Source organism: Drosophila suzukii, assembly GCF_043229965.1.
Source record: "Drosophila suzukii chromosome 2 unlocalized genomic scaffold, CBGP_Dsuzu_IsoJpt1.0 scf_2c, whole genome shotgun sequence".
Taxonomy (NCBI): domain Eukaryota; kingdom Metazoa; phylum Arthropoda; class Insecta; order Diptera; family Drosophilidae; genus Drosophila; species Drosophila suzukii.
In genome coordinates, this window is record NW_027255896.1 from 37,828,362 (window position 1) to 37,853,253 (window position 24,892).

Here is a 24,892-nt window from a genome sequence, read left to right on the forward strand (position 1 = left end):
CAGAGCACAAGAGTAAACACAACCGTTCACAAGCGACGCTAAATCGATCATCGATATAAATATAAAGAAACACTTTCTTTTGCTTGTTAAATACTTTAATCTTACTCTACGAGTATAACTACATCTTATAAAATAATCTGGTAATATTATATGATTATTTGCACGAAAACAACAAAAGCAATTGAAATTCTTGAAAAAAAGTTACTCTACAAAATGTTCGTCTCTACATATTGTATGCACTTTGGGGAATTTGGCTCCTTTTTCTGGGAAAAAATTAAGACCTCCCACCACTTTTAAGATATTAGAGAGGTCCTTTAGCAATCGGTTTGGTTTTATCAAAACGAATATAATGGGCTTATATCGTGAAGATTGGAGGACTATTTCATATAGTTGCCATAGGATTGATTTGATCAACATTACTGTTTTACGAGATAAAAGGACATAACTTTATATAAGCCCGTTAAATTCACAGAGAAAAGGCATAGGACAGAATTTACTATACATTTTTACAATTTGTTGTTCAAATTCTACTGGAACTTTCGTTTGCACCCTCTAAAAATCAATAACATTTTTTAATGACAGATCTAGGTATTTCTTCTGCATTATGCTTATAATTTAAAGCAAAAAAACTCTTTACTTTATTAACCGCCAGTGCAAACAATGGAATTTTGTTAATTTTGAGGTGATTTTAACCATATAATAACTTCAATACTATATTTAAAAATAAGTTCTCCCTAAAAAATGTACTGGTTTGATCTCTCCCTTTCACTGGTAAATTAGAACTAACAGCTTCTACTTAACTCTTATGTTAGGAGAGCGGGGGTGGGGACTGTTAACAGTCCGAGAGCGAGATGAGAGACCATCTGGACGTAACTGCTCTCGTCTGTTAACCACTAACATTCATTAACAGTTGCACCTTCTTGGCGCGGACATTCTCGCCCCTCCTTGCGACGACAAACGTAGCAACTAAATAAGACCTCGTCTGGCACCTTAAGACTGTCGACATGATCTTGAGACGATCCAGCCGAACACAGTGCTTTGTGCAACAGGAAACCCCTCATCCAGATTCAGGAACCCGGCTTGGATGACGTCACGATACACGTCAGAGCCCAACACCAGGGATATAGTCGCAGGACGGTGAAATTGTTCGTCAGCAAGACGGATATCGTTGAATCTAGCGCGAACATCGTCGGCTAGGGCACGGATTGGAGTGCGAGTGCAGAAGTTGGGTCTAACCTTCCCGTGTCGAGAACCACGATGACCGTCGGGATGATTTGCACACTCCGCTGCTGCAACAGAGACGCCACAGATGGAGCTGCAGTTGGCGCTTCGAACTGGTCGGAACACCGGGAATGGTTCCGCGAGCTTGGCGTTGGGTTTGGCGAGCGTAAACCGTGGTGACGTCGCCGAGGGTCGCAACGGAGAAATTGACCGGCGACGCGAACTGGAAGATTCGCGCAAATAGAGCAGCGTGTGGTGGTCCTGCCCACACTTTTTGCACGTGTCTCCGCTGCGACATACACCTTCGGAATGCTGGTGGCCAGGCAATTCGCACAATATTTGTTTATAATATCGCCGCGGAGCCTCTGCTCAGTGCTGATCCTCAGGAAACGGTTGCACTTCCGTAGAGGATGGATTCCCCGACCTCGTGAACGTCTGTCGTCCAAAGTTTGGGCGCTGCGAGGACGAGAAACCATGGTTTTATTATAATTTAGTATAAATGAGGACAAAAGGCACTATTTTGGAAGAGCGGAGGTTGCCTTGGCCTCCATAGGAAGAAGTACTAGCTTGTGGATGGGACGCGTTACTTTGAAAGAGCGGAGGGTGCCTTGGCCTCCATAGAAAGAAGTACTAGCTTGTGGATGGGACTCGTTATACGACTCGTAGTCCCTCGAGCGGTAAGGATTTCGACTACGCAAACTATACTGTCGGTCCCTGGAAAGACAGATACAACTCTGCCGATCCGCCAGTCGTTTGATGGCATATTGTCTTCTTTGACGACTTTCATCGACTTGGATATCTCTGGAAGGATTCTGCCACTTATTGCGCTTGTGAAGTTATTTTAAGTACTCCTCTTTCCATCGCGCACAGAACTGCTGATGCAGGGCCTTTAAGTGTTGCCAGTGATCGCCCATCAATTGCGTCTGTACTTACAGGAGTTTAGCACAGCTTTTACCAGATTCTTGATTTTAGGAATGCAATACTTCGATCGGATGAGGCGTACCACTAGTTGGTTGCCACCATGCAGGGAAATTTGGTGTGAAAAAAGGACGAGCTAGTCGACAGTTGTATGGAAGTATAATAGGAAGCCGCTCGTTAAACTGAAGGGCCGTTGAGGCTGTAATGCGACCACATGCCCTTAACAGGTCTCGCTGGTCTAGAAATGGAAACAGGTTGGCTATCGGGCTGGAAACTGGAATTGGACGCATATCGTTTATGAATTTAAGCTCGTGGGTATATTCCTCCCGCTGAGCATATAGAATAAGGGCTCTTTTAGATTCTCGGACCTCTTCCTTGGTAGGCCGATCAGCTGTGCCCCTCGGCCTCTTGCGGCAGCGTTAAATGAACCGTAACACGTACGCAAGGACCCGCAGAGCCTTGTCCAACTTGGAGAACCGTTCCAGAAAATTTTCGGATGGGGCCTTTGCGAAATTGACCTTCACAGCACGCTGCTCTAAGTCTGTGACTGGAGGTGCAAGCCCCAGTGTTGGGCACTTGTCTTTTGGCTGTTGTTAACAATCCGGTCATTCCCACCGGAGTTGGCTATGAACCAGCTCCTGCAGCGCACATGCGCCCAATGCTCAGCTCTTGTCACCTGAGTAATCTTGGTCACTCGGTTGGCTACAAACGTGGTCCAGTGGCATGCCGGTTTATTCTACCATGCAAGGACGATGGTGGAATCCGTCCAGCAGAAAATGTCGGAATTGGAAATTGGCATATTTGGAAGGATAGCTGCGATCATTTCTGACAACAACAATGCCCCACACAGCTCGAGCCGTGGAAGGAACACCGTTTTAACATGGGCGACTCGCGTTTTGGCGGTAAGCAGACGTGTCATAATGTTATGGCCTACTTCAAAAAAACCATGATGCTCTTCCTTCACCTCTGGCTGGAAACCAACCTACCTTGGAATACGGATCTGTTCAAGCTCGGAATAGCTGTGCAAAAATTCTTGCCATCTTTGATTCATTTCTGTAGGGATATTTTAGATTTTTGAGCGGACAATAAACGGGGACAGCCATCCGGCTGGGTCAAAAAGTTTCGCGATTTGGGAAAGAACCTCTCTCTTCGTATAAGTAGATTCAATCGAAACTGGCGGTGGGACAAAATAGAACTCATCCGAGGTCGCATTCCAACGAACACCAAGTGTTTTGGCAAAACTTTCGGATATCTTCGAGTATGCTCTCCTGATTAGCTGTCCACTTTCTGGTGAAGCTCGCTGATCGCAAGTTGAGCCTTTTGAATGGAATTGGCCCCTGCCAGAACGTCGTCTACGTACATAAGCTGCCAAGCAATATTGCTTGCTTTAGGAAAGTCCTTTTCTTCGTCATCTGCCAACTGTTGGAGTACGCGGAGTGCCAGAAACGGTACACAGTTGACACCAAAGGGGACGGTTTTTAGTTCGAAATCGCTTACTTCTCCTTCTTTATTCCGGAATTAAATTCTTTGGAACGGCGTATGCTTGGGATCGACTCAGATTTGACGGTACATCTTTGTAATGTCTGCACTGAACACGTATTGGAAATAACGCCACTTCAAGATCTGCATGGTTAAATCAGATTGTAGGACTGGACCAGCATGAAGAATATCGTTCAAGCTTGTCCCATTTGCTGAAGGGCTAGAAGCATTGAATACCACGCGAAGTTTGGTGGTGGTACTCTAAGGTTTGAGCACCGCGTTGTGTGGAAGATAATAGCTTGGAGAATCGTAAGACCCAGATCCAAATACTCTTGAATGATGTAATAATCGTTGATATGCAGATTGTTAATGATTTTGTATGACGTGTATTGAAGCGCGTCTTTATTGATGCCACTTTTGAAACGGAAGAGAGCTTGTCCAGTGTGACCGTCTCTAACGAACATACGTACATTCAATATGAGCTTATATATTATTAACACTTACTACCTAATTATGAGAATACTGCATTCTCACTATTATTACACGCCTTCTTTTTTTTTTTTAATTTAACAACTTTAATCCCAACCATTTCTTTTGGGTGGTCTTATAGTTCTTCCTGATTGTGATACTGTTGGTTCTACCTCTTCTTCTGAACTGAAACTTCCCGGGGTTTCATAGTCCACTGAGGTATCAATGTTACTTAAATTTACAAAGGTGCTATTACTTAAGGGATCTATGTTTTCTTCTATGTTAACATTGTCAGTTTGATTTAGATCAAAATTTTCAGTTTCTTCGACTACTGGTTCTTCGTTTATATTAACAGTCTCTTCATTGCTTTTTTCAGTTTCTTCTGGTTCGTTTTCTCTTAAGTTAACAGTTCCATTTTCACTTAAATTAACAATTTCATTGTCATACATATCAACAGTTTCATTATTATAATAAATATTATTGCCGTTTTGTGTCTTATTAATGAGTCTTCTATTTCTTCTAAAAAAATTATTGAAGTAATCTTTTATAATGTACGATCTTTCATTTACTTTTTGTTTTATGATTCCATGTTCCCATTCATTGGCATTTTTTCTAGTTTGGACTTTATCTCCTATATTTAATGGACGCAGAGTTTTTGAGTGCATATTATAACAGGCCTTTTGTTTCGCCTTTTTATGACCGAATCTTTTAATAATCTTTTCCTCCTCAATGTGATTTCTCAACAGCTCCGATTTCTTAATTGGCATTTTTGTCTTACACATTCGTCCAAAGAACAGTTCGCATGGAGCAAGACCTAAACTAGCTACGGGAGTAGTATTGTACTCAAGGATTCTATACTGGTAATCAGTTGCTTTAGAAACGTTTTAAAATATTCTTCGCAATCGCCACCCCTTTTTCTGCTAGTTCGTTGCTTTGTGGGTACCTAGGACTCGAAAACTGCAATAATGTATTACATTCATTAGCAAAGTTTCTAAACGAAAATGAATTAAAGGGATTGTTATCACATTTGAGCTTTGATGGGTACCCATAATTATCAAATGTTTTTCTTAGTTCTTCAATGACATTTGCAACTAATTTCCCTTTTAGCCGACTAACAATCAAGAAATTAGAATATGCATCAAAGATTGACAAAAAATTGTTTCCCCTGTAATCAAAAATATCCATTCCTGCCAAATAAAATGGATATTCCATCATCTATTAGCGGTTCCTTTTAATTGTTTCTTCTGAACTTTTCACATACCTCGCAAGAGTGCACCAATTCCTTAATTTGTACGCTCATGTCTGGCCAGTAGTAAAGTTTTCGTGCTCGAGCTAAGGTTTTCTCCACACCTAAATGGGACTCATGCACTTGGTTTGAGATTGATTTCTGTAACTTGGACGGGATCACCAGCCTACCAGCACGAAATAGAAGACCGTTTTCAAAGTGTAATTCCGATTTGAATTTATAGAAGTTTTGACAAAATTGGTTTAATTTATGGAATGATGGCCACCCATTTTTACCAAATTCAGCTATTTTCCAACAATTTTCATCGTTTTCCAAAACCCTAAGATAGCATTCATAATTTTCTTGCGAGAAACAGGCTGCTTGGCTTATTATATGAATTACATTGGCCAGTTCCGAGATGTCTGATTCATCCGGTAGTTGAGCTCGAGAAAAACAGTCTGCAACTAACATGTCTCTTCCAGGTTTATATTTTACGGACATTTTTGGGTACAGCATTCGCTGTAATCGCATTGTTACTGAGTCAATGTCACGGCTTAATAAGACTTCCAGAGGCTTGTGGTCACTTTCTACTAAAAATTCTCTACCGTAGACATAGTAGTGAAACCTTTCACACGCAAAAACAATTGCTAAAAGCTCTTTTTCAATTTGACCCCACTTTTGTTCACTCTTTGTAAGCGTACGTGACGCAAAACTGATTGGATGTCCGTTTTGTAGAATAACACAACCGAGACCGTTTTTTGAGGCATCGGTTTGAATGACAACAGGCTTAGCGCTGTCATAAACGGCTAAAATCGGATCACTTGTTATAGTTCTAAGCAAGTCATTGAGTCATTGAGTTCGTTGTACAGTCCACTCAAACGAAGTATCATTCCTAGTCAGATTTCTCAGGTTTGTAGTTCTAGAAGATAAGTCTGGGATAAACTTGGCTAAATATTTAAAAAGTCCAAGAATACGTAGCACTCCCGCTTTATTCTGAATGGCTTCTAAATGCTTTCTTTGAGGTTTTATTTGCCCTTCTGATAAAATATGACCCATAAATTCAACTTCTTGTTTCCTATATTGAACTTTGTCCGGGTTAAAACGTATTCCATTTTCTTGAGCCCGCTGAAGTACTTGTAACAACGTGTTATCATGATCTTCAAGATTTTCCCCTAATATTCCTATGTCATCAAAGTAAACTATTACCTTTTTCATTACATTACATTACATTACATTACATTAAAATTTGATCCATATTTCGTTGAAACATTTCAGGAGCGCTATTGATTCCAACTGGAACCCGGTTAAATTTAAATCTCCCGAATGGAGTCATGAATGTCGTTAAATCTGAACTAGCTTCATCCAGCTCCATTTGCCAGAATCCATGGGACAGATCCAGGATAGTAAAAACCTTTTTCCGAGTTAATTGTATCATAAAATCATCTATTGTTGGTATAAGGTAATGTTCTCTTTTAATTGCGTTATTTAACGGCTTATGGTCTAAACAAAGTCTGAGTTTTCCGTTTGATTTTTCCACTACTTGCAAATTGTTCACCCAACTAGTCGGGTATGTTACTGGGGAGATTATCTTTTCCTTTACCATAGCATTTAACTCTTGCTCCAATGACCCTAACAAACTTTGTGGGAACCTTTTTTTGTAATGGAGCACAAGCTGAGCACCTTCCTTCAAAATGATTGATTGTTTCTTTGGCAGCTTACCGAGTCCCTGAAATAATTGACTAAATTTTTCCACAAATTCCTCCCTGGTTTTATAGTTTATTATAGTCAAAAATTAGAATGTTTTCTTTTTTAACTTCAAGTTTTAATTCTTTAACTAAATCACTTGGGATGCAGTTAACATCAGCGCCTGTGTCCACTTTAAACGTAACATTTTTTCCATTTATTTTATATGTTTTCGTCCATCTTACTCTGTTTAGCCCGCACTCGCTTATTCTAAAATTACTTTCATTAATGTAAGCCTCTGATTTAAATACTCTTTCCTTACTTTTACCTGATTCTATCCAATTAATAACTGCTCCGGCTGCTTGCTTGCGATCCACATCTATCTGCTTGCTTTTGTAGTTGTTGTTATCCACTCGTTTGTTGCTGATGTTGTTGTTATCCACTCGTCTATTGCTGCTGTTGTAGTTGTTGTTATCCACTCGTTTTTTCTGCTGCTTGCAGTACTTGGAAAAATGTCCAATTTTTCCGCAATAGTAACATGCCATTTTCTTTGCACGGCACTCGGCACTTGAAAATTGCTCAGCAATTATAGCAGCGACGGACAACTGCGTCAACGGACTTTTCATAATGGGGATTCCGTAGAAATTCATTGTTTTTTGCGGCCGCTTCAAAGGCTTTGCACTCAGTGATGATCTCCTCGAGTTTCTTGTTTTTTGATTCAAGGAGTTTAAGCTGCAGCCTTTTATCTTGAATGAATTATGAAGCGGTCTAGCAACATACGTTCTTCGTATGTTCGGCCACAGTCACATTTGTAGTCACATAACTGTACCTGCTTGCGGAGTTGCGTCTCAAACTCTATGAAAGGCTGTCCCTCAGTTTGAACAATGTTGTTGAATTTGTAGGATTCCATTGTGATGTTTCGGAACGGGATGCTGTAGTCATCGAATGCCGCGGCAGAGGTAGACGGGTCTGAAGACGACACCATGGTGCCGACCATGCCATGTGCGGTTCCATCGTTGGGAAACAATGTACTGTATATTTCCGTGACCTTTGATCCAGCCAACCATAGGAATGTGGCAATCTTTTTGGCTTCTGGCTCTGAGTCTTTGCCTGACGCCATCATGTACATGATAAACGACCTCTTCCATTTTGGCCACTCATATGCCTGCATTGAGCAGTCGATTTCTTGTAGAACTCGCTCCATTTTGTTCCTTTTTAGTTTGCAATTGATATTTTCACTTCTGACACCATGTAATAATCGTTGATATGCAGATCATTAATGATTTTGTATGACGTGTATTGAAGCGCGTCTTTATTGATGCCACTTTTGAAACGGAAGAGAGCTTGTCCAGTGTGACCGTCTCTAACGAACATACGTACATTCAATATGAGCTTATACATTTTAACACTTACTACCTAATTATGGGAATACTGCATTCGCACTATTATTACACATATTGCTCTTTTAATGGAAAGTCTCTTTTCAAACGGTTTTCGTTTTTAAGAAACTGAGCTAGGGCAATGGATCGCGAGTACCCCAATTTGGATCCGAAATTTTCGGGCTCGCGAAACGGTAAAGTTACCACGTATCTACCGCTTGCGTCTCTAGTGGTGGTTTGGAGAAAATTGCTCTTGGAATAGGAATCCCAAAACTTAGTGAGAAGTTTTTCCAAGCCCCTGTCACTCGTTTCGGTTATCTGGGTCGTGAAAGCTGATGCCCGATTTTGGCTAGATGTACTAGCAACTGGGCCGGTAAGCACCCAGCCGAAAATAGTTTCCTGACCTAGGAGAGAACCACAAATGTTTGTGCGCGTGCCGCTCAGCAACACGGACGGTTAAAAGTCGGCTCCGATCAGAACATCTATCTGGGAACTCTCTAAAAATGTTGGATCTGCCAGGGGAATAGCAGGTAAATCAATCAGCGCATCTCGTGAAATTGGGTAAGACGGTAGCTTTCCGGCCAATTCAGGCAAAACGTAAACTGCGGTTTCTAGCTGAAGGCTTGGCTTATTAGGGGCTCGAATAGCAAAATGGCAGAGCCTGGTCGCCTGAGCGGAAACGGTCTGATTTAAGCCCGAAACTTGGGCTTGGATATGGCGGAATGGCAGCTTAATCAGATTTGACAGGCGTTCCGTAATAAACGTAGCCTCAGAACCCGACTCTATCAGAGCGCGAGCCCTGTAGTTCGTTCCCAAGTGGCATATGTCAATAATGGCCGTGCCTAGCAAAACCGCTCTAGCACCGGTTGCTAAATAGTTCTGCACACTGGGCAGATTTCCTGATCCGTTGGCGGCCCCCTGTATAGCTGGATTTTGTTGGCCTGCTGAAGAACTAATTGCGGAAGTTGATCCACGGGAATTGGGGTTGCCTTTATGCAACAGTGTATGATGCCGCGCTCGACATGTGAAACAGCTGTGAGTGCTAGTACATTCAAGTAGCTGGTGGCCTTTCGCGAAACAATTTAGGCAAAGCTGCTTTTTTTTGTCTACAGACATCTGGAGAAAACGCTGGCATAAGCGCACTGGATGACTCTCTTTTGAGCACAGATCGCAATTCTTTAGTTTTGTGACCACCTTATCTTCGAAGGAGTTGAGCTTCCTGGAAACGGGTTGACTCTTAGCGTTAGAGTGATTGCTAGTGCTGGGTTTCATATCCTCAATCGCCTCTAGCGTTCGGTATCGGTCGCTGAGAAACGTGTTCATTTCATCCCAGGTCGAAATGTCGGACTTGGATGAAAGGGACTGCTCCCATCAGGAGAGGGTCAGTTTTGGTAATCTGCTGGCGCACAGGAATACCAGGAGACAGTCCCAGTTCTCTGTGGAAACGTTGGAAACACCCTTGGAGTTTTAGTTGGCTGTTTACTAGCAGTCTCTTATTTTCGAAAAGGTCTCAAAGCGCTGCCCATGATGATTCGAAGCCCTTATTTGTGAGAGGGGACTTGGCTACGATTGCCTTAGCCTCGCCGCTAGTTTTAGCGTTGAGATGAAAAAGTTTTTCGACCGATGTCAACCTAGAATTGTTGACATAAACTGCTGTAAAAAGATCCCTAAATGTTGGTCATTTCAAATAGTCCCCTTCGAATTCTTCAGTATCGCATGGTGGTAACCGGCACCCAGACGGAATGTAAATGGACTGATTATTGGTGCTCGTGGGCGGATGCTGAGAATTGGCTCGGTCGATTAGCTCACTGAGCTGAACCGCTAGCTCCTCGTACACCGAATAGCAATATTCACATTTTCGGTGCAGAGTCGCCAGAACCTCTTCCCCCCGTTCAGTCGTAACGCTGGAAATCGTGTCTAGACACGCTTCAGATTCTTTCTCGGCTTTGTCTCAGAGTGAGCGGAATTGTTCCTTACGGACTTTGCAGGTGTGGATGGACGGAGATGACGGCCCTGGAGTTTCTCATACGGTCGGACACCGTGATAACCCGCGCGAGGGCCGCAATTGCAATTTCGTTACTCATTTTTGCCTGAGAACGAGTTGCTAGCTACTTTACGGACTTGGTCTGGATTTGTGGCCTAACTTTAGGTGTGAACGGACTCAGAGACGATCGTTTCTGATTGCTCGTCGGAACAGACAGCTTCTTATCGTCTCCTTGGGTGGCTAAGGAAGTTTCGCTCTTTGCCTTTGTAATCGACTAAATATTTAAAAAGTCCAAGAATACGTAGCACTCCCGCTTTATTCTGAATGGCTTCTAAATGCTTTCTTTGAGGTTTTATTTGCCCTTCTGATAAAATATGACCCATAAATTCAACTTCTTGTTTCCTATATTGAACTTTGTCCGGGTTAAAACGTATTCCATTTTCTTGAGCCCGCTGAAGTACTTGTAACAACGTGTTATCATGATCTTCAAGATTTTCCCCTAATATTCCTATGTCATCAAAGTAAACTATTACCTTTTTCATTACATTACATTACATTACATTAAAATTTGATCCATATTTCGTTGAAACATTTCAGGAGCGCTATTGATTCCAACTGGAACCCGGTTAAATTTAAATCTCCCGAATGGAGTCATGAATGTCGTTAAATCTGAACTAGCTTCATCCAGCTCCATTTGCCAGAATCCATGGGACAGATCCAGGATAGTAAACGCTTAGAAACATGCATTTTAGGCATATTTTTCTCATTTTCATACAAATTTTTTCCGACAGTGTCACCTTTAAAAAACCATAAAAAACATAAGCAAAATGATTTTTGAAAAATTCGTTTTGCAGTTACTATTATTTTTGTTTGAAGAAACTTTTTGCATCAAAAAATTTAAGTTTTCAAGTCGAGGAAAAAAGTTCAAAAAGGACATTTTCACACAAATTCGTCCTTTTCAATAAGTACTGAATGTGTTAAGAAATGTATTGTATCATTCAAACGGCATTTAAATTACCTTTCCATTGATGCCAAAGTTAACAAGATGTAAGTTCAAATTATAAATATTTTTAACTTTTTTTTTGTGAAAATACTTTTGACCACCCTTGTATGTTGGAGCAATATTAAAATTTAAAAGTTACCTTTCTTTTCTTTAGAATCGCAAAAAATGAATGGGCACACCAAGGACTGAACTGCGTAAATGACAAAAGTACATAAACAAGAAGGAAGTAGGAAAGCCTCGTACAGAAGGGGAGTTACTCCGATCAAAATTTAGTTGCGTTCTTGAATATTGAAATACAAAATAAATATGAAATTGAAATCCAGTTTTATGTATTCCTGGGGAAAACTTCCAGATATTTGGTTTTTGAATGCTTCTAGGTGCATTCCTGGGTTACCGTGCTTACGTTGCCTTACGTTACGCTACGTGACTTTTTCCCTTATGTACATATGTTGAGATGGCCGGGCATATGTACGTACATTAAAAAGCATGCATCAGGGTTATATGTGTGTATGTATGGGCGTATGATATGTGTGTAAATTGTAATTTAATTTTGTAATTTGTAATAATTTAGAAAATCGGAAATAATGTGGACTGTGTTGTAGTATATCGCTGTAGAAATGTTCGCAGGGTGCAACGCGAATGGAAGTATGTGCATATGAATACGAATATGTATGGAAACGGCAAATACGAAAAAGAAGCCGGAAATGGCCGATCAAACAGATATAAGAAAATTGGGTTCTTGGGAAATATCTGGCTGGTCGGCAGTGGAAATATGGAATTTTCGTACTTATCTTGGATTTTTTGAAGAGCTCGGAAAACTCCGCTGCTGAACTCTGAAACTCGTAAATTCCAGGAAATATCCGGCTCGAAGGCTCCATGAATTGGAGGTTGGCGGCTTGAAATATACTTCAGGGCACAGAAATAGACGTAGACTTCGTTTCAATTTTGGACTTCACTTTATTAGCCACTGCGTGGGCTTAACTAACAGCTTCTAGTTAACTCTAATGTTAGCGAGATGAGAGACCATCTGGACGTAACTGCTCTCGTCTGTTAACCTCTAACATTCATTAACAGTATCACCTCCTTGGCGCGGACACTTTTAATACTATACAAATAGTTCACCAAGAGCCTTTTTATATCCCCTATTGGCCCAAAAAGTGAACGGCCAGAAAAACTTGTCGTTAAGAACTCTCGACTCCCCTTATTAACTAAACAAGAAACAATTACAGAGTGCTGTTACTCACAAAATTATGCTGTAAAGCGTTAACACAGGGCTTGCTTTGATTATTGCATCAGCTGTTTGGGTTTTGCGTCTTTGAGATTAGAAAACTTCATCTTAGTAGACTTTTTGAAATCAGCTGTTTTTATCGAGCCTAAGAATACCTAGCAGCGGCAACAGTTTCGGTGCTGGAATAAGTATTTTTACCGAAAGTATTGGATTCGTCAATACCTATCGATTGTCTGTCGCTCTTCCTTAAGCTGAGGAGCGGGTATCTGATAGTCGAGGCACGTGACTTAGAACGCATTGTTTTGTTGTATTAAAGGGATAATATTAAAATATCCAAATAAGTAAAAGTCCATTGAAAAGGAAGTAAATTTACCATTCCAAGGGCATATGATCTTTTCTGATCGTGCCTCATTTAATATTATTTTCTATTTTGTTTGTTAAGAGGGATGCTAGGTCACTTCTCTTCCCAAAAAAATGTTGCACTTTTATCGATAAAAGCTCCATACAAATTTTTCATGTGTGACCAAGTTTGATATTATAAATATGATAAAGGGATGATTATTGATTTAATAACCTCTTCGGTTGAGTTCTTATTTCGTGGCCTTCGCGGAGGTCACGTCTACCTGAGCGCGATTCAAGCGATTACATTTGGTTAGGTTCAAGTGGCCTGCACTTACACTTTAAAAATTAATGCTTTTAGAGCGATTTACAACTGTCACATGAAATTCACAGATCTCATAAAGTATTACATTTTATTTTTAGTGGTGTTCGTCTGAACATTCTGGGAAGATCTGGCAAAATAAAGTGTATGTGCTGTGAGAAGTTGAATAACTCCACACAAATTGCAGCGGTAATTATGCATAGTGGCCATCCGGCTAACAGATACGCGGTGAATTAGCGCGTAGTAACGGCATGGCGAAGAAGAGAGTTTGGAGAAAGAGAATTTGGAGAAAGTGAGCTTGGAGATAGAGTGTTTGGAGCACGAGAAGTTGGAGAAAGAGAGGTTGGAGAACGAGGTGTTGGAGAGAGAGTGGAGACTTCGAAAGAAGAAAGAAAATAACGGACGTGGACTTTGGACCAGGAGAAGAAGTGCCACATCTCAGCAGCGGGACGGCGCGCCTTCGTGCCACATGCCAAAGGAGGATCAGCAAGGCAGTGTCAGGACATAGGACTCCAGGTTGTAGCCGTAAGTCTAGGACAAAAAGGTCAAACAGGATCCGTGGACCTTGGACCTGGAGTGGAGAGTACCAGCGGGGCGTGCGCAAAAGCGAAATAACGGTTCCCTGATGCAGCAGAGCTCTGGGAACTGCATCAGTCGATCACAAGTAGTCAATCCGTCAAGATCAATCAGTTATCAGAGAACCAAGTCAACCAGCAGCACGAGAACAACAATTCAACAATAGGTCAAGTCGTCGTAAGCAGCGCCTTAGGAAGCGTACAAGAAGCAAGATCGCTACGTCGAGACGTTCGGGATTAGGACATCCGGAACCTCGGAATCGAGACACAGGTAGCTGAGGTCCAAAGGGTATCACACTGCTAAGTCACGGAGGTTTGTTTCATACTTTGTCGCGACCACACCCTGGCACATCGACCGGCGGGTCCGTTAGAGTCGAGCAGTAGCTGGGGAGGGGAAAGTTGTCTAAACCCAGCGATTACCGGCGAAGTCCTGGAGCAGCAACCCCGAGTCCCAGAGAACTACTCTACCTACCCGCCAGGAAGGGAGAGCAGTCGGCCGGTTGAGGCATTCAAGAGGCGTTGTCCTGGAGAAGGCCAACGGTTCATCAAGTCCCGGAATGGCAATCGTCGAGGACCTCAAGGGACAGAGACCACAAGCCCGCATCAAGGAAGACAAGGAGCAGAGCAGAGGACATCGGCAGCGACATCAGTGGACATCACCGACAGCCACGTCACGAACGCCGTGGATAACTCTTTGAGGAGCGTAGGAACATCACGGACGTCAAGCAATAGGGTGAGGCTGGGTGGAACGTTCGTCTGCGCTAGGTGTAGAGCGAAGTGAACTGTTACGCAGCTTCCTGGCGTTAACCTTGAATTTCAGCGCGAACTGAGCAAGACCCTAGTGGGACCGTCCGGGACAGAGCAAGGGACAGGCGGTCGTTGACTCAAAAGGCGTTGGCCTGGAGAGCAAGACACCTTTTCACCCTAGTCTGAGAACGGTGACTCTTCCTTAAGCCCGCAAGGCCGATCTCCCGGCTAGTCCAAGGTGCGACAAGCGGCCTCGAGTCAACGCGTCGGCGAGCGAGCAGCGGCGATGGACACTACTAGCATCCCGAGATACCGGAAGGAGTCAGCGATCACCGAGTCCAGACGAGGCAAGACCAGCCGTATCAGCAGCCATTGGAATCAGCGCAAGACAACACCGAGACCAACCGAGCCACCCACCGCTGTAATAAGTAAAACGAAAATAAGCCCACTATTATCCTTTGAATTCTGATCTACAGACGAACACACAATCTATTGAGCTAACTGCACGAATCTCGAAGCGAGCAGACTAACAAAATTAGTTTGGTACAACCTCTCGATTACCCCGAACAAAATTTTGCCACGCCCACTTCAACGCCCAGAAACAGCCCAAAAACTTGAAATAAACGCGGATATGAAACGCGGAAATATGAATGCGGATATCTCGGAAACTATCAAAGATAGATAACTGGTATTGAAGATTTAAATTCCATAGCTTTGTACGCAGCGCAAGTTTGTTACGCGAACTTGCCACGCCCACTCTAACGCCCACAAATCGCCCAAACCTGTGGCGCCCACAATTTTCATGCTAAAAAAAATTGTAACTGAAATGTATTAATCTCGTCAATACCTATCGATTGACCCAAAAAAGTTTGCCCGCCCACTCCTTCTCTTCTTTCCAATGAGCAGTCTATTAGAAGAATTAATTTACAAAGATTGTCTAGTTTATATAGATGATATAATCATTTTTTCCACTTCGTTGGAAGAACACATTTTATCACTGAAAAAAAAAACATTTTAAAATTTAAAATTACAGCTAGACAATTGCAAATTTATTAAAAAAAATAATTTCTAGGTCATGTAATCACCACAACAGGAATAACCCAAATAAAATCTTGCCATTATAAGTTTTCCCCAAACCGAAGTAAAAAAAAAATAAAATCATTTCTAGGCTTATGTGGATTTTATAAAAAGATTACTACAAAACTTAGCAAATGTATTCAAGAATATGTAGTCAAGCCCTATAAAATTAAAAAAGGTGCCACTATAAATATTTAAGTAGAACTTTGAGTGTACATGAAATAAACTATTTAAGTCACTAAAACCGAAGTTCAGCACTCCTCGAGCAGTCTCGATTGGAGCAACTGACTCCTTATTCAGGACCAACACCGCCTGGCTAACATCCCCTTCATGCTCCTCCACGTTGATGACGTTGAGGAGGTGCGAGTTGCATTCCTGCAGCACTGCTGGGGCCTACTGGGGACGCCGAGCTTGCACGTCGCCTGTTTGTATAGGTCAGCCGACCGCTGACTATCACAGGCCACCACCTTGACGCTGCTCTGGTACCAGCCCGCGTCCATGCAGCAGGGAGATGAACTTGGCCATTCTCGCACCATGAGCAGGCCTATGAGGGAAAGCTGGGACTCCACTGCCTTCCATTTATTTCTGGGAATCCTGCCCTCTGGATTGCCCCTATCGATGGGACCAAGTAAGACTCGGTCCTCGGGGGCCCGAGCGCCGTGGCTATGCCTACCGCTGTTTTAGGCGCAGAAGCGCCCGTGGCGGAGGCATTCGCGGCTGGCTTTCTGCCACCCGACATCCCCAGTTTGGGATGCGTCCCTTTCGGGACCGTGCTAATGCGGATGCTGTTACCAGGGTTTAACGTTTCCGTGGGTTTTTTTTGGGAGTTTCCGCCTCTGTGTTTTGTTTTTCATTTGTCTTTTTGTCCATATTTGGTCCCACGAGTTGCGGAGAAGGGCAAAGGTCCGTCCCGGCAGAGATCCGCGATGCCCGGGTAAGGCGATAGTTAGAGCAGGGGGTCGCAATATCCCTGAGCACACCGTTCGAGACTGGGCTAGTTTTTGATCCTGGCCCCTAGCCAGGCTAAATCTTGGCACGGTCCGTATTGCACCGTAGTCCGGCCCGGAGTGAGTGTTTTGGGAGCGGAGGTGGGTAGGTGATGTGTTGGGTATGGGTTTGTGTAAAGCAACTATTTAGATGCGGCTGAACAATTTGCATCGTCGGTATTGATTCGTTGCAGGATACCCGCTGGCTATACGGAAGTGTTTATTTATTTGACTTCACCCACAGTTCACAGTTGGCCTCGAGAGAGGTCGTCTGCTATCCGCAACCAGCGGATAGTTCCTCAGTCCGAGCAGTCCTATCACAAAATCATAAGCTAATTTGTTATGCTAGCAGAACTCTGAGTGTACATGCAAAAAACTATGCAACAATAGATAATAACTATTTGCTATAGTATGTGAAGAAGAAGAAAACCAAAATGATATTTCAATAACAGACAAAATCCATTAATAATTTCTCTCGACAAATCGATACAATAAAAGGAAACGACGGCATTAAGAATGTAAAATTAAAATAACTTACAAAGAAAAGACAGATACTTTTGAATGCAGATAAAGGTACTATTTAAAGAATATTTATGCACAATATATTTTCTTAGTGATTCTAATTTCTTTATATTCCAACAAAATTAGTAAATAAAGACTTATTACACCCAGGAATAGAAAATATAGCCAATTGCCTTTCAAAAGAATACTATTTCCAAGATTACCAGAAATTAATACAAAATATAATAAACGAATGTGAAATTTGTAACATAGCGAGAACAGACATATATTCGAAGTTCGCCACTCTAATAGAAATAAAAAATAGAGATTGGCTAGAAACTAATAGAGCAATTACAAAAGTATTCAGTCGTCGTCTAGCTTTCTTTGCGTTCAGCCATGCTTAAAATTCTCGCTATGTTACTTCCCCGCTGTCCCGAGTGCAATACCGATGTTACATTGGCCCAGCTCCGCGCTTCGGATGCTGTGCGCTGTTCTTCTTTGTGCCGTCGCGCCTATCATACTTCTTGCGTAGCCCTACCGGACGATATGCTCAAACTTTTATTAAATCCAAACATATTGTGGCAATGTGGTAGCTGTGTGGTTGCGAATGATTCGCATTCTAAAATTGACGAATTTGATGATAAATTGAAAGCCCTTGGAGGCGTTCCCCCCTAAAGATGATGCATTGACTCAGATTTAAAATGTAAATCCCAAACCTCGTCTACCGAGGCCTACCAACGCAGCTTCAGCTCCCCAGTCATATGCGGCTGCTGCTGCTACGTCTTCGGCGATCGTTGACCCTTCTAATCATGCTCTGGACATTGAGAGAGGAAATTTTATACAGGTTCGAAATAAGAAGAGAAGGAACAACAACAAGCCCAATAAACATGTTGTTGGAGTGGCTCCTAATGCCGAAGATCTTCATACTTTGCCGATCAAGAAATTTTTGCATGTCGGAAAGTTTGCAACTGATACAGAGCCGAACACTGTTTTAAAATACGTGTCCACCAAGCTTAAGGTGGATGTTAGTTCTCTCACTTGTGTAAAACTTGTAAAAAAAGATGTTGACGTTACAACTTTAAAGTTTGTAAATTTCAAGCTTGGTATCCCCGATCAGCTTTACGATAGTCTTCAAAAACGATTTCTGGCCGAACTCAGTTAAGGTCAAAAGATTTATTCATAGAAAACGGGCCATTGTGGTAGGGGATGGAATCTTATCTAATTTGCCGGAGCCTGGACAAACTTCATCATCAATTCAGCCATCAAAAAACCACTAGTGTTCGACGCCACTGGCGTCCATACTTTTGCGGGACATTGTCTGCAAGCCTTTCCTCATTTGTCAAAGTCGTTTTTGCAACAACATCGGCAGCCATGGTGCCCGGAAATGTTCATCATTCACATGAAATAATTGTCATTGATGACTGTTTTAGTATGGGCCTCACCCAAATTAATAATATTTTCAATGATTTGCATAAGCTTCTTGATTTAATCTTCATTAATTCTATTGTCCATTCTAACGTAACTCTGGCTGAATTTACGATTTCAAATTGTGTTGTACATCACAAACCCTTGTGCTTAAACATCGAATTTTACAGCTTTCTGCCGTTCAATGACTCTAAACCTAGATATATATTTGATCCCTCTAGTTTGAGTTCCCTAAGGGATTGCATGCTATCCTTAAAATGGGGTGCCTTGCTATCGAACCCTTGCATTGAAACTAATTATAAGACCTTTCTTTCAACGATTAGAAATACTCTTGACAGCACGGGGTTCCTACAGTCTTCCTTGGTATACTAAGGGACTGCAAAAGATCAAAAACCTTAGGAAAAAATACTACATACAATTTTCTAAAGCACATAACCTTGCCGATGGTGAAAGATATAGGCAGCACAAATGTGAGTTTGAGTTTCTTAACAAATTTCTGTATAGCCAATACATTTGTGAAGTTGAGCATAGTTTGAAGGCCAACCCTAAGGCGTTTTGGCGCTTTGTTAACTCAAAAAAATCACATTCGTCTATACCTTCAACAATGTCGTATGGTGATGTTGTTGCTTCCACTGAGGCCGATATCGCAAAATTGTTTGCTGCCTTTTTTTCCTCGAACATGGAACCTTCCGATGATTGGTATGACCTGGAAACTTTAAATTCGATTGCAGAAATCTGCAACATTGAAAGCAATTTGTTATTTTGATGATTCCTCAAGACTAGACTTTGATGGAATTTCTTCATTTCTCCTTAAGAATTCTATTGCCAGTCTTTACCTACCCCTGCAAATTCTGTTCTCTTCTTCCTTGTCTCAAGGAAGATTCCCAATCAGATGGAAAATTTCTAGAGTCACGCCGGTCCATAAAGGAGAAAGTAAATTTGATATTTCTAACTATAGGCCAATTGCTAAGATCAGCAACAAAGCTTAATTGTTCGAAAGAATAATTTTCAAAAAATTATCTTTCTTAATAAGGTCTTGCATCGAACCTAATCAACATGGTGTAACGAACTGATTTTTGTGTGTCTGCTCGCTACGAGATTCGTGCGGCTAGCTCAGAAGATTGTGTGTTCGTCCCACCAAATTTATATGACGTGATTGCCCGTAGATCAGTGAGAAAACAAAGTGTTCAAATGGTAACAGTGGGATTTATTCTCGTGGTATTGGTACAGCGGGTGTGTGGCTATGCTGGTTTCTGTATCTCCTTGTTCTGGTTCCGCCGGCTGCTGGTGCTCCTCCTTCTGGCTTCTCGACGCGTTGACTCGTCCTCCTCTGGATCCTGGGTCTCGGGACGCTCGTAGTGGCCGCCTCTGCTTGCTTGCCGACGCGTTGCCTCGGGGTCGCTTGTAGCGCCTTAGACCCGCAGAGAGTTCGGCCTTGTGGGCTTAGGGAAGCGTCACCGTTCTCAGACTAGGGTGAACAAGCTTTGCTCTCCAGGCTGACGCCTTTCGAGGCAATACCTGTCCCTTGCTCTGTCCCGGACGGTCCCGCTAGGTTCTCGCTCAGTTCGCGCTGACAGTCAAGGCTGCCGCCCGGAGGCTGTCTAGCGGTTCACTTCGCTTTACGCCTAGCGCAGACGAACGTTCCACCCGGCTTCACCCTAATGCGTGACGTCCGCGACGCTCCTGCGCTCCCCAATGAGCTCCGCGCGGCGATGGTAACGTGGCTGCCGGAAATGTCTGCTGGCGTCGCTGTCGATGTCCTCTGCGCTGTCTTCTGACCAGTATCTCGTTGTTCTGGCGCTCGGGGAGCTGGGCGGTCGCTGCTCGGGAACTTCGCCGGTAATCGCAGGGCTCTCCAGGCTGACGCCTTTCGAAACCACAAATCGATCTACCGCTCGTCCGTCACGCCAGGTCCTGCTTGGTCGGGCAAGGTACGCTGGGTCGCAGACAACTTTCCTCCCCAAGCTTACGGCTCTTCGTCGTAGGACTCTTTTGCTTGTCTCTGACAGACCCGCCGGGCGACTCGCCAGGGTGTGGTCGTGACAAAGTTAGAAAACAAACGCCTTGACTTAGCCGCGTGATGCCTTTCAGAACTCAGCCACCTGTGTCTCAATTCGGAGATTCCTGATGTCCTAATCCCGAACGTCTCGACGTGGCGATCTTGCTCCTTGTATGCTTCCCACGGCGCTGCTTCCGACGACTCGCTTGGTTGTAGCTCCCTCGTAGATTATTTGCTTGACTGACTGTTTATTTGGTACTTTAATTGATCTTGAAGGTTCGACTCCTCGTGATCGACTGATCCAGCTGCCAGCGCTCTGCGTCCTTATATAGGGCCTCCAAGCACCGTTATTTCCCTTTTGCGCACGGCCCGCTGGATCTCTCCACTCTGGGTCCAAAGTCCGTGCCTCCTGGATGACCCACTTCTCCTTCACGTACCGCTTTCACTCGATGCTCCGCCCACTGCTGCAGTCCCGCTGATTCCCGGGCCGCTTGTGGCACGCCTGTGTGCCGCTCCACTGCCGAGATGTGGCACTTCCTCTCCCGGTCCAAAGTTCACGGGAGAGTCCAAAGTCCCGTGGAGTTCCGTTATCCCCTTTTGCATACGGCACTCTTGCTCTGCCCGCGAAGTCTCCATTCTCTCTCGATCTCCATCCTTGGTCTCCAATCTCTCTCGCTCTCCTTCATTGGTCTCCAAACTCTCTCGCTCTCCTTCGTTGGTCTCCAAACTCTCTCGGTCTCCTTCATTGGTCTCCAAACTCTCTCGCTCTCCTTCGTTGGTCTCCAAACTCTCTCGCTCTTCTTCGTTGGTCTCCAAACTCTCTCGATCTCCTCGCCACGCCGTTACTACGCGAATTCGCCGCGTATCTGGTAAGCGGCCGGCCATCTGCTGCTGGTTCTATTTGTGGGGAGTTATTCAACTCCTCACAATGGCTTCATGCCCGGTCGATCTACGACGACCAACTTGGCTGTTTTTACCAATCACTGTATAAATGCATTTGAGGATCATTTACAGATGGACACGATTTACACAGATTTTGCCAAAGCTTTTGACAAGGTTTGTCACACTGCCCTAAAGGCTAAACTTTCCAAACTTGGCTTTCACTCCTCTTTTCTTAACTGGATAGCATCGTATTTGGATAACCGACGCTATCATGTTGAAGTAGGTGGTGCATTATACCATCCTTATAAAGCGACATCTGGACTTGCTCAGGGTAGCTCCCTTGGCCCTTTACTTTTCATTATTTTTATAAATGACATTTGTGCCTGTATTCATTTTTCTAGCTTCCTTTATATGCGGATGACCTAAAGATTTATAGGACTGTCAGTAACGTAAATGATTCGATATTGCTTCAATCTGACCTAGATAGTATCGGTAGTTGGTGCTCCAAGAATAGTTTGCCTTTAAACCTTAACAAATGCCACATCGTTCGTTATGCGAAACGTTCTTTAACCATTCCATCCACTTATCACATCAATAACCACCCTCTCTCTGTTTTGAATGAAATAGTTGATCTCGGGGTATTATTTGATGACAAATTTATGTTTAATGAAAACCTGAATTTTATATTACCAAAAGCTTATGCAATGCTCGGCTTTGTTAAGCGAAACACTCCGTATTCCAGATTGTCTGTATACTCTGCCTTTGTCTGTTCTAGGGTTGAATATGCTTCCTTTATTTGGAACCCCTCTGGAAGTGTCCAGATTAATAGGATTCAGAGGTTGCAGAAAAAGTTTTTGAAGTTTGCATTGCAATCCTTGCATTTTACTGAACCGGCACCGCCCTGCTCCCTGCTTCACACTTGTTCCTTGAAGGATCGCCGTGAAACTGCTGGCCTTCTCATTCTGAACGATCTGCTAGTAGGAAATATTGATTGTCCTTTCCTGTTGGGATGCATCAATTTTAATGTTCCTGCCAGGAATCTCCGTACCATGGTTTCATTCCTGGACCGTGCTGTCAGGACTAATTATGCTCGCAATGAGCCACTACTAGGGCTCTTAGATTGTTTAATTCTTTGCTTTCTAGCATTAGATTCAGCTGGGGGCCAATAAAGATATGCTAAGGCAAGCCCTTAGGGAATATTTTTTAATTAATTTTCAATAATAGATTTAAGGTAATCATATGTAGTCAGATAAGGATTTATCCATTGGCGATAAGTAAATAAATAAAAGTATTTAATGAAAAAGAAAAACCTTAAGAAATCAAAGCAGATAGGGACTTAGCATTTATGTGTGTAGGCATACATAATTGGCTAAATTCCGAAGGAGTCGAAATTCAGGTAACCTCAACGAAAACAGTATATCAGATGTTGAAAGATTTCACAAAACCGTAAACGAAAAATTAAGAATAATAGGAAGCCAAACTAATATAGAAAATAGATATACTAAGTTTAAATTTATTCTTTCCATTTACAATTACAAAATCAAACATAACGCGACAAACAGAATACCAGCTGATATATTTATGTACGCAGGAAGTTCCGATTATAATACACCTATCCCTCGCTTTGCGTCTTTTTGTTTTGCGTTTTTTTCGAAGTTGCGTCGCTTCTTAATTAGAACTAATTTTCAATGTGCGACGTTAGATTTTTGATGTTGCGTTGTTTTGGGATGAAGTCGTTAATATGTTTTTTAAGGCTGTCGATCCCGACAGCGAAAGGAGTCTTAAAGTGTCCCTGCGGTAGCTACGAATATCATTAGCTACAAGGAAATGTATTTCACACTTAAGCCTAGTACTCAGATCGGCAAAGAGTTTCACTAGTCGAAAAATCTTGTTCTTTGTAGTGTGACCGAAGTTTTCAAAGTTCATCCGCAATGCATGTGGCATGGTCTTACTGTCAAGCAGATGGGCTTATTGCCAAACGGAAAACAAATCAATTGGAGCAATTTAAAAAAGAAGAGTCTGCTGGTGCACAAAGAAATTAAAATAAAAATAAATGAAATGTTCAACGAATGTTTTTATTTATATAAATTATAAGTTTAAGGCTTCCTTCTCGTCCCACGGATGCTTCGCCATCTTTCCCGCGCCATCTGTAGTCCAGCTCCGAGTCCCAATAGGCTGGCCAATAATCTGAGTACCGCGCTGGAAAACAGACCCGACGAAAAGGGTTAGCCGCGTATTTGCTTTTCGCTCACTCCCATGGTTAGTTCGCGGTTTTCGTCGATGTAAGTACTAGGCTTTACAAAAAAAATGTTCAGCAAACATTGGACCAATTTTTTTTTTAAAGAAAGCCGGCCTACGACATTAGAGGTAAAAGACTCGCTAGAGAGTGATTAATTCTAATTTATTTTTCATAATTGAGTATGTAATTGAAGAATCTATTTTGTTTTAAATAATAATATGTAACAAAATGAAATGTTTTTTTTGTTTTTTTTTTAATGATCACTTTGCTCAATTTTCTTTTTAAAAAGTAGTATTTTTGTAACCCTGGAACCCATCTTTGAACTTTACATGGTTTAGAAAATCCTAATTCACATTGCGTCGTTTCAATTTGCGTCGTATTTTTTTGGAGTGCATCCCCGACGCAAAGCGAGGGATAGGTGTACACGAGAAAGGAAATTAAATAAAATACATAAGTTGAATAAAAAATGCCACGATTATGAAATATATACGAAATATAGCACGCACCATTGGTAAACTCCAAGACAACAAACACATCGTAAAAACGGGACCAATGAAGAAAATAGATGAACTCAATTTTGAATAAACAAATAGAGAAAGAAAGATAGTTAATTATAAAACAAAATTCAAAAAGAAAAATATTATTAACATAAATAATATAAAATGATTATTCAAGGCAAACGGTAGGAAATGAACGGACACTACAACTTATTGAAAATTATAATATTGTCAATCACATTAGCAACTACAATTTATGTGACAGTGGGATAAACCCGATAAAAGCCCAAAATGAATACCTCGTTTTTATACCCGTTATATTCGTCGAAAAAAATGTAACAGAGAAGGAAGCAATTCCGACCCCATAAAGTATATATATACTTGACCAGGTTCACTAGCTGAGTCGATCTAGCCATGTCTGTCTGCCTGTCCGTCCGGATGAATTGAGATCTCGAAAACTACAAAACCTAGAGAGTTGGGATTTGGTAAGTAGATTCCTCAGCTTCTTGCGCAGCGCATCTTAATCATATGTAGTCAGATAAGGATTTATCCATTGGCGATAAGTAAATAAATAAAAGTATTTAATGAAAAAGAAAAACCTTAAGAAATCAAAGCAGATAGGGACTTAGCATTTATGTGTGTAGGCATACATAATTGGCTAAATTCCGAAGGAGTCGAAATTCAGGTAACCTCAACGAAAACAGTATATCAGATG

The 24,892-nt window shown here is 42.3% G+C and overlaps 2 protein-coding genes across 2 annotated transcripts in view; one reads left to right on the forward strand and one right to left on the reverse strand.

The window, feature by feature from the left end:
* The window catches only part of TpnC4 (Troponin C TpnC4), a 242,322-nt gene that overhangs the window by 61,878 nt on the left and 155,552 nt on the right, over positions 1–24,892 (forward strand). The window lies entirely within an intron of this gene.
* Positions 7,056–8,333, reverse strand: LOC139354522 (uncharacterized). The gene is made up of 2 exons (XM_070998763.1): positions 7,323–8,333; positions 7,056–7,264 (listed from the first exon to the last, which is right to left on the reverse strand). The coding sequence occupies exons 1-2, from the start codon at positions 7,642–7,644 to the stop codon at positions 7,260–7,262; spliced, it is 327 nt and encodes a 108-aa protein (XP_070854864.1). The 5' UTR covers positions 7,645–8,333; the 3' UTR covers positions 7,056–7,259.

What these genes read in the sequence shown, in the direction of transcription:
- LOC139354522 (XM_070998763.1), bottom strand. Translation starts at nt 7,644, where the DNA reads ATGAATTTCTACGGAATCCCCATTATGAAAAGTCCGTTGACGCAGTTG.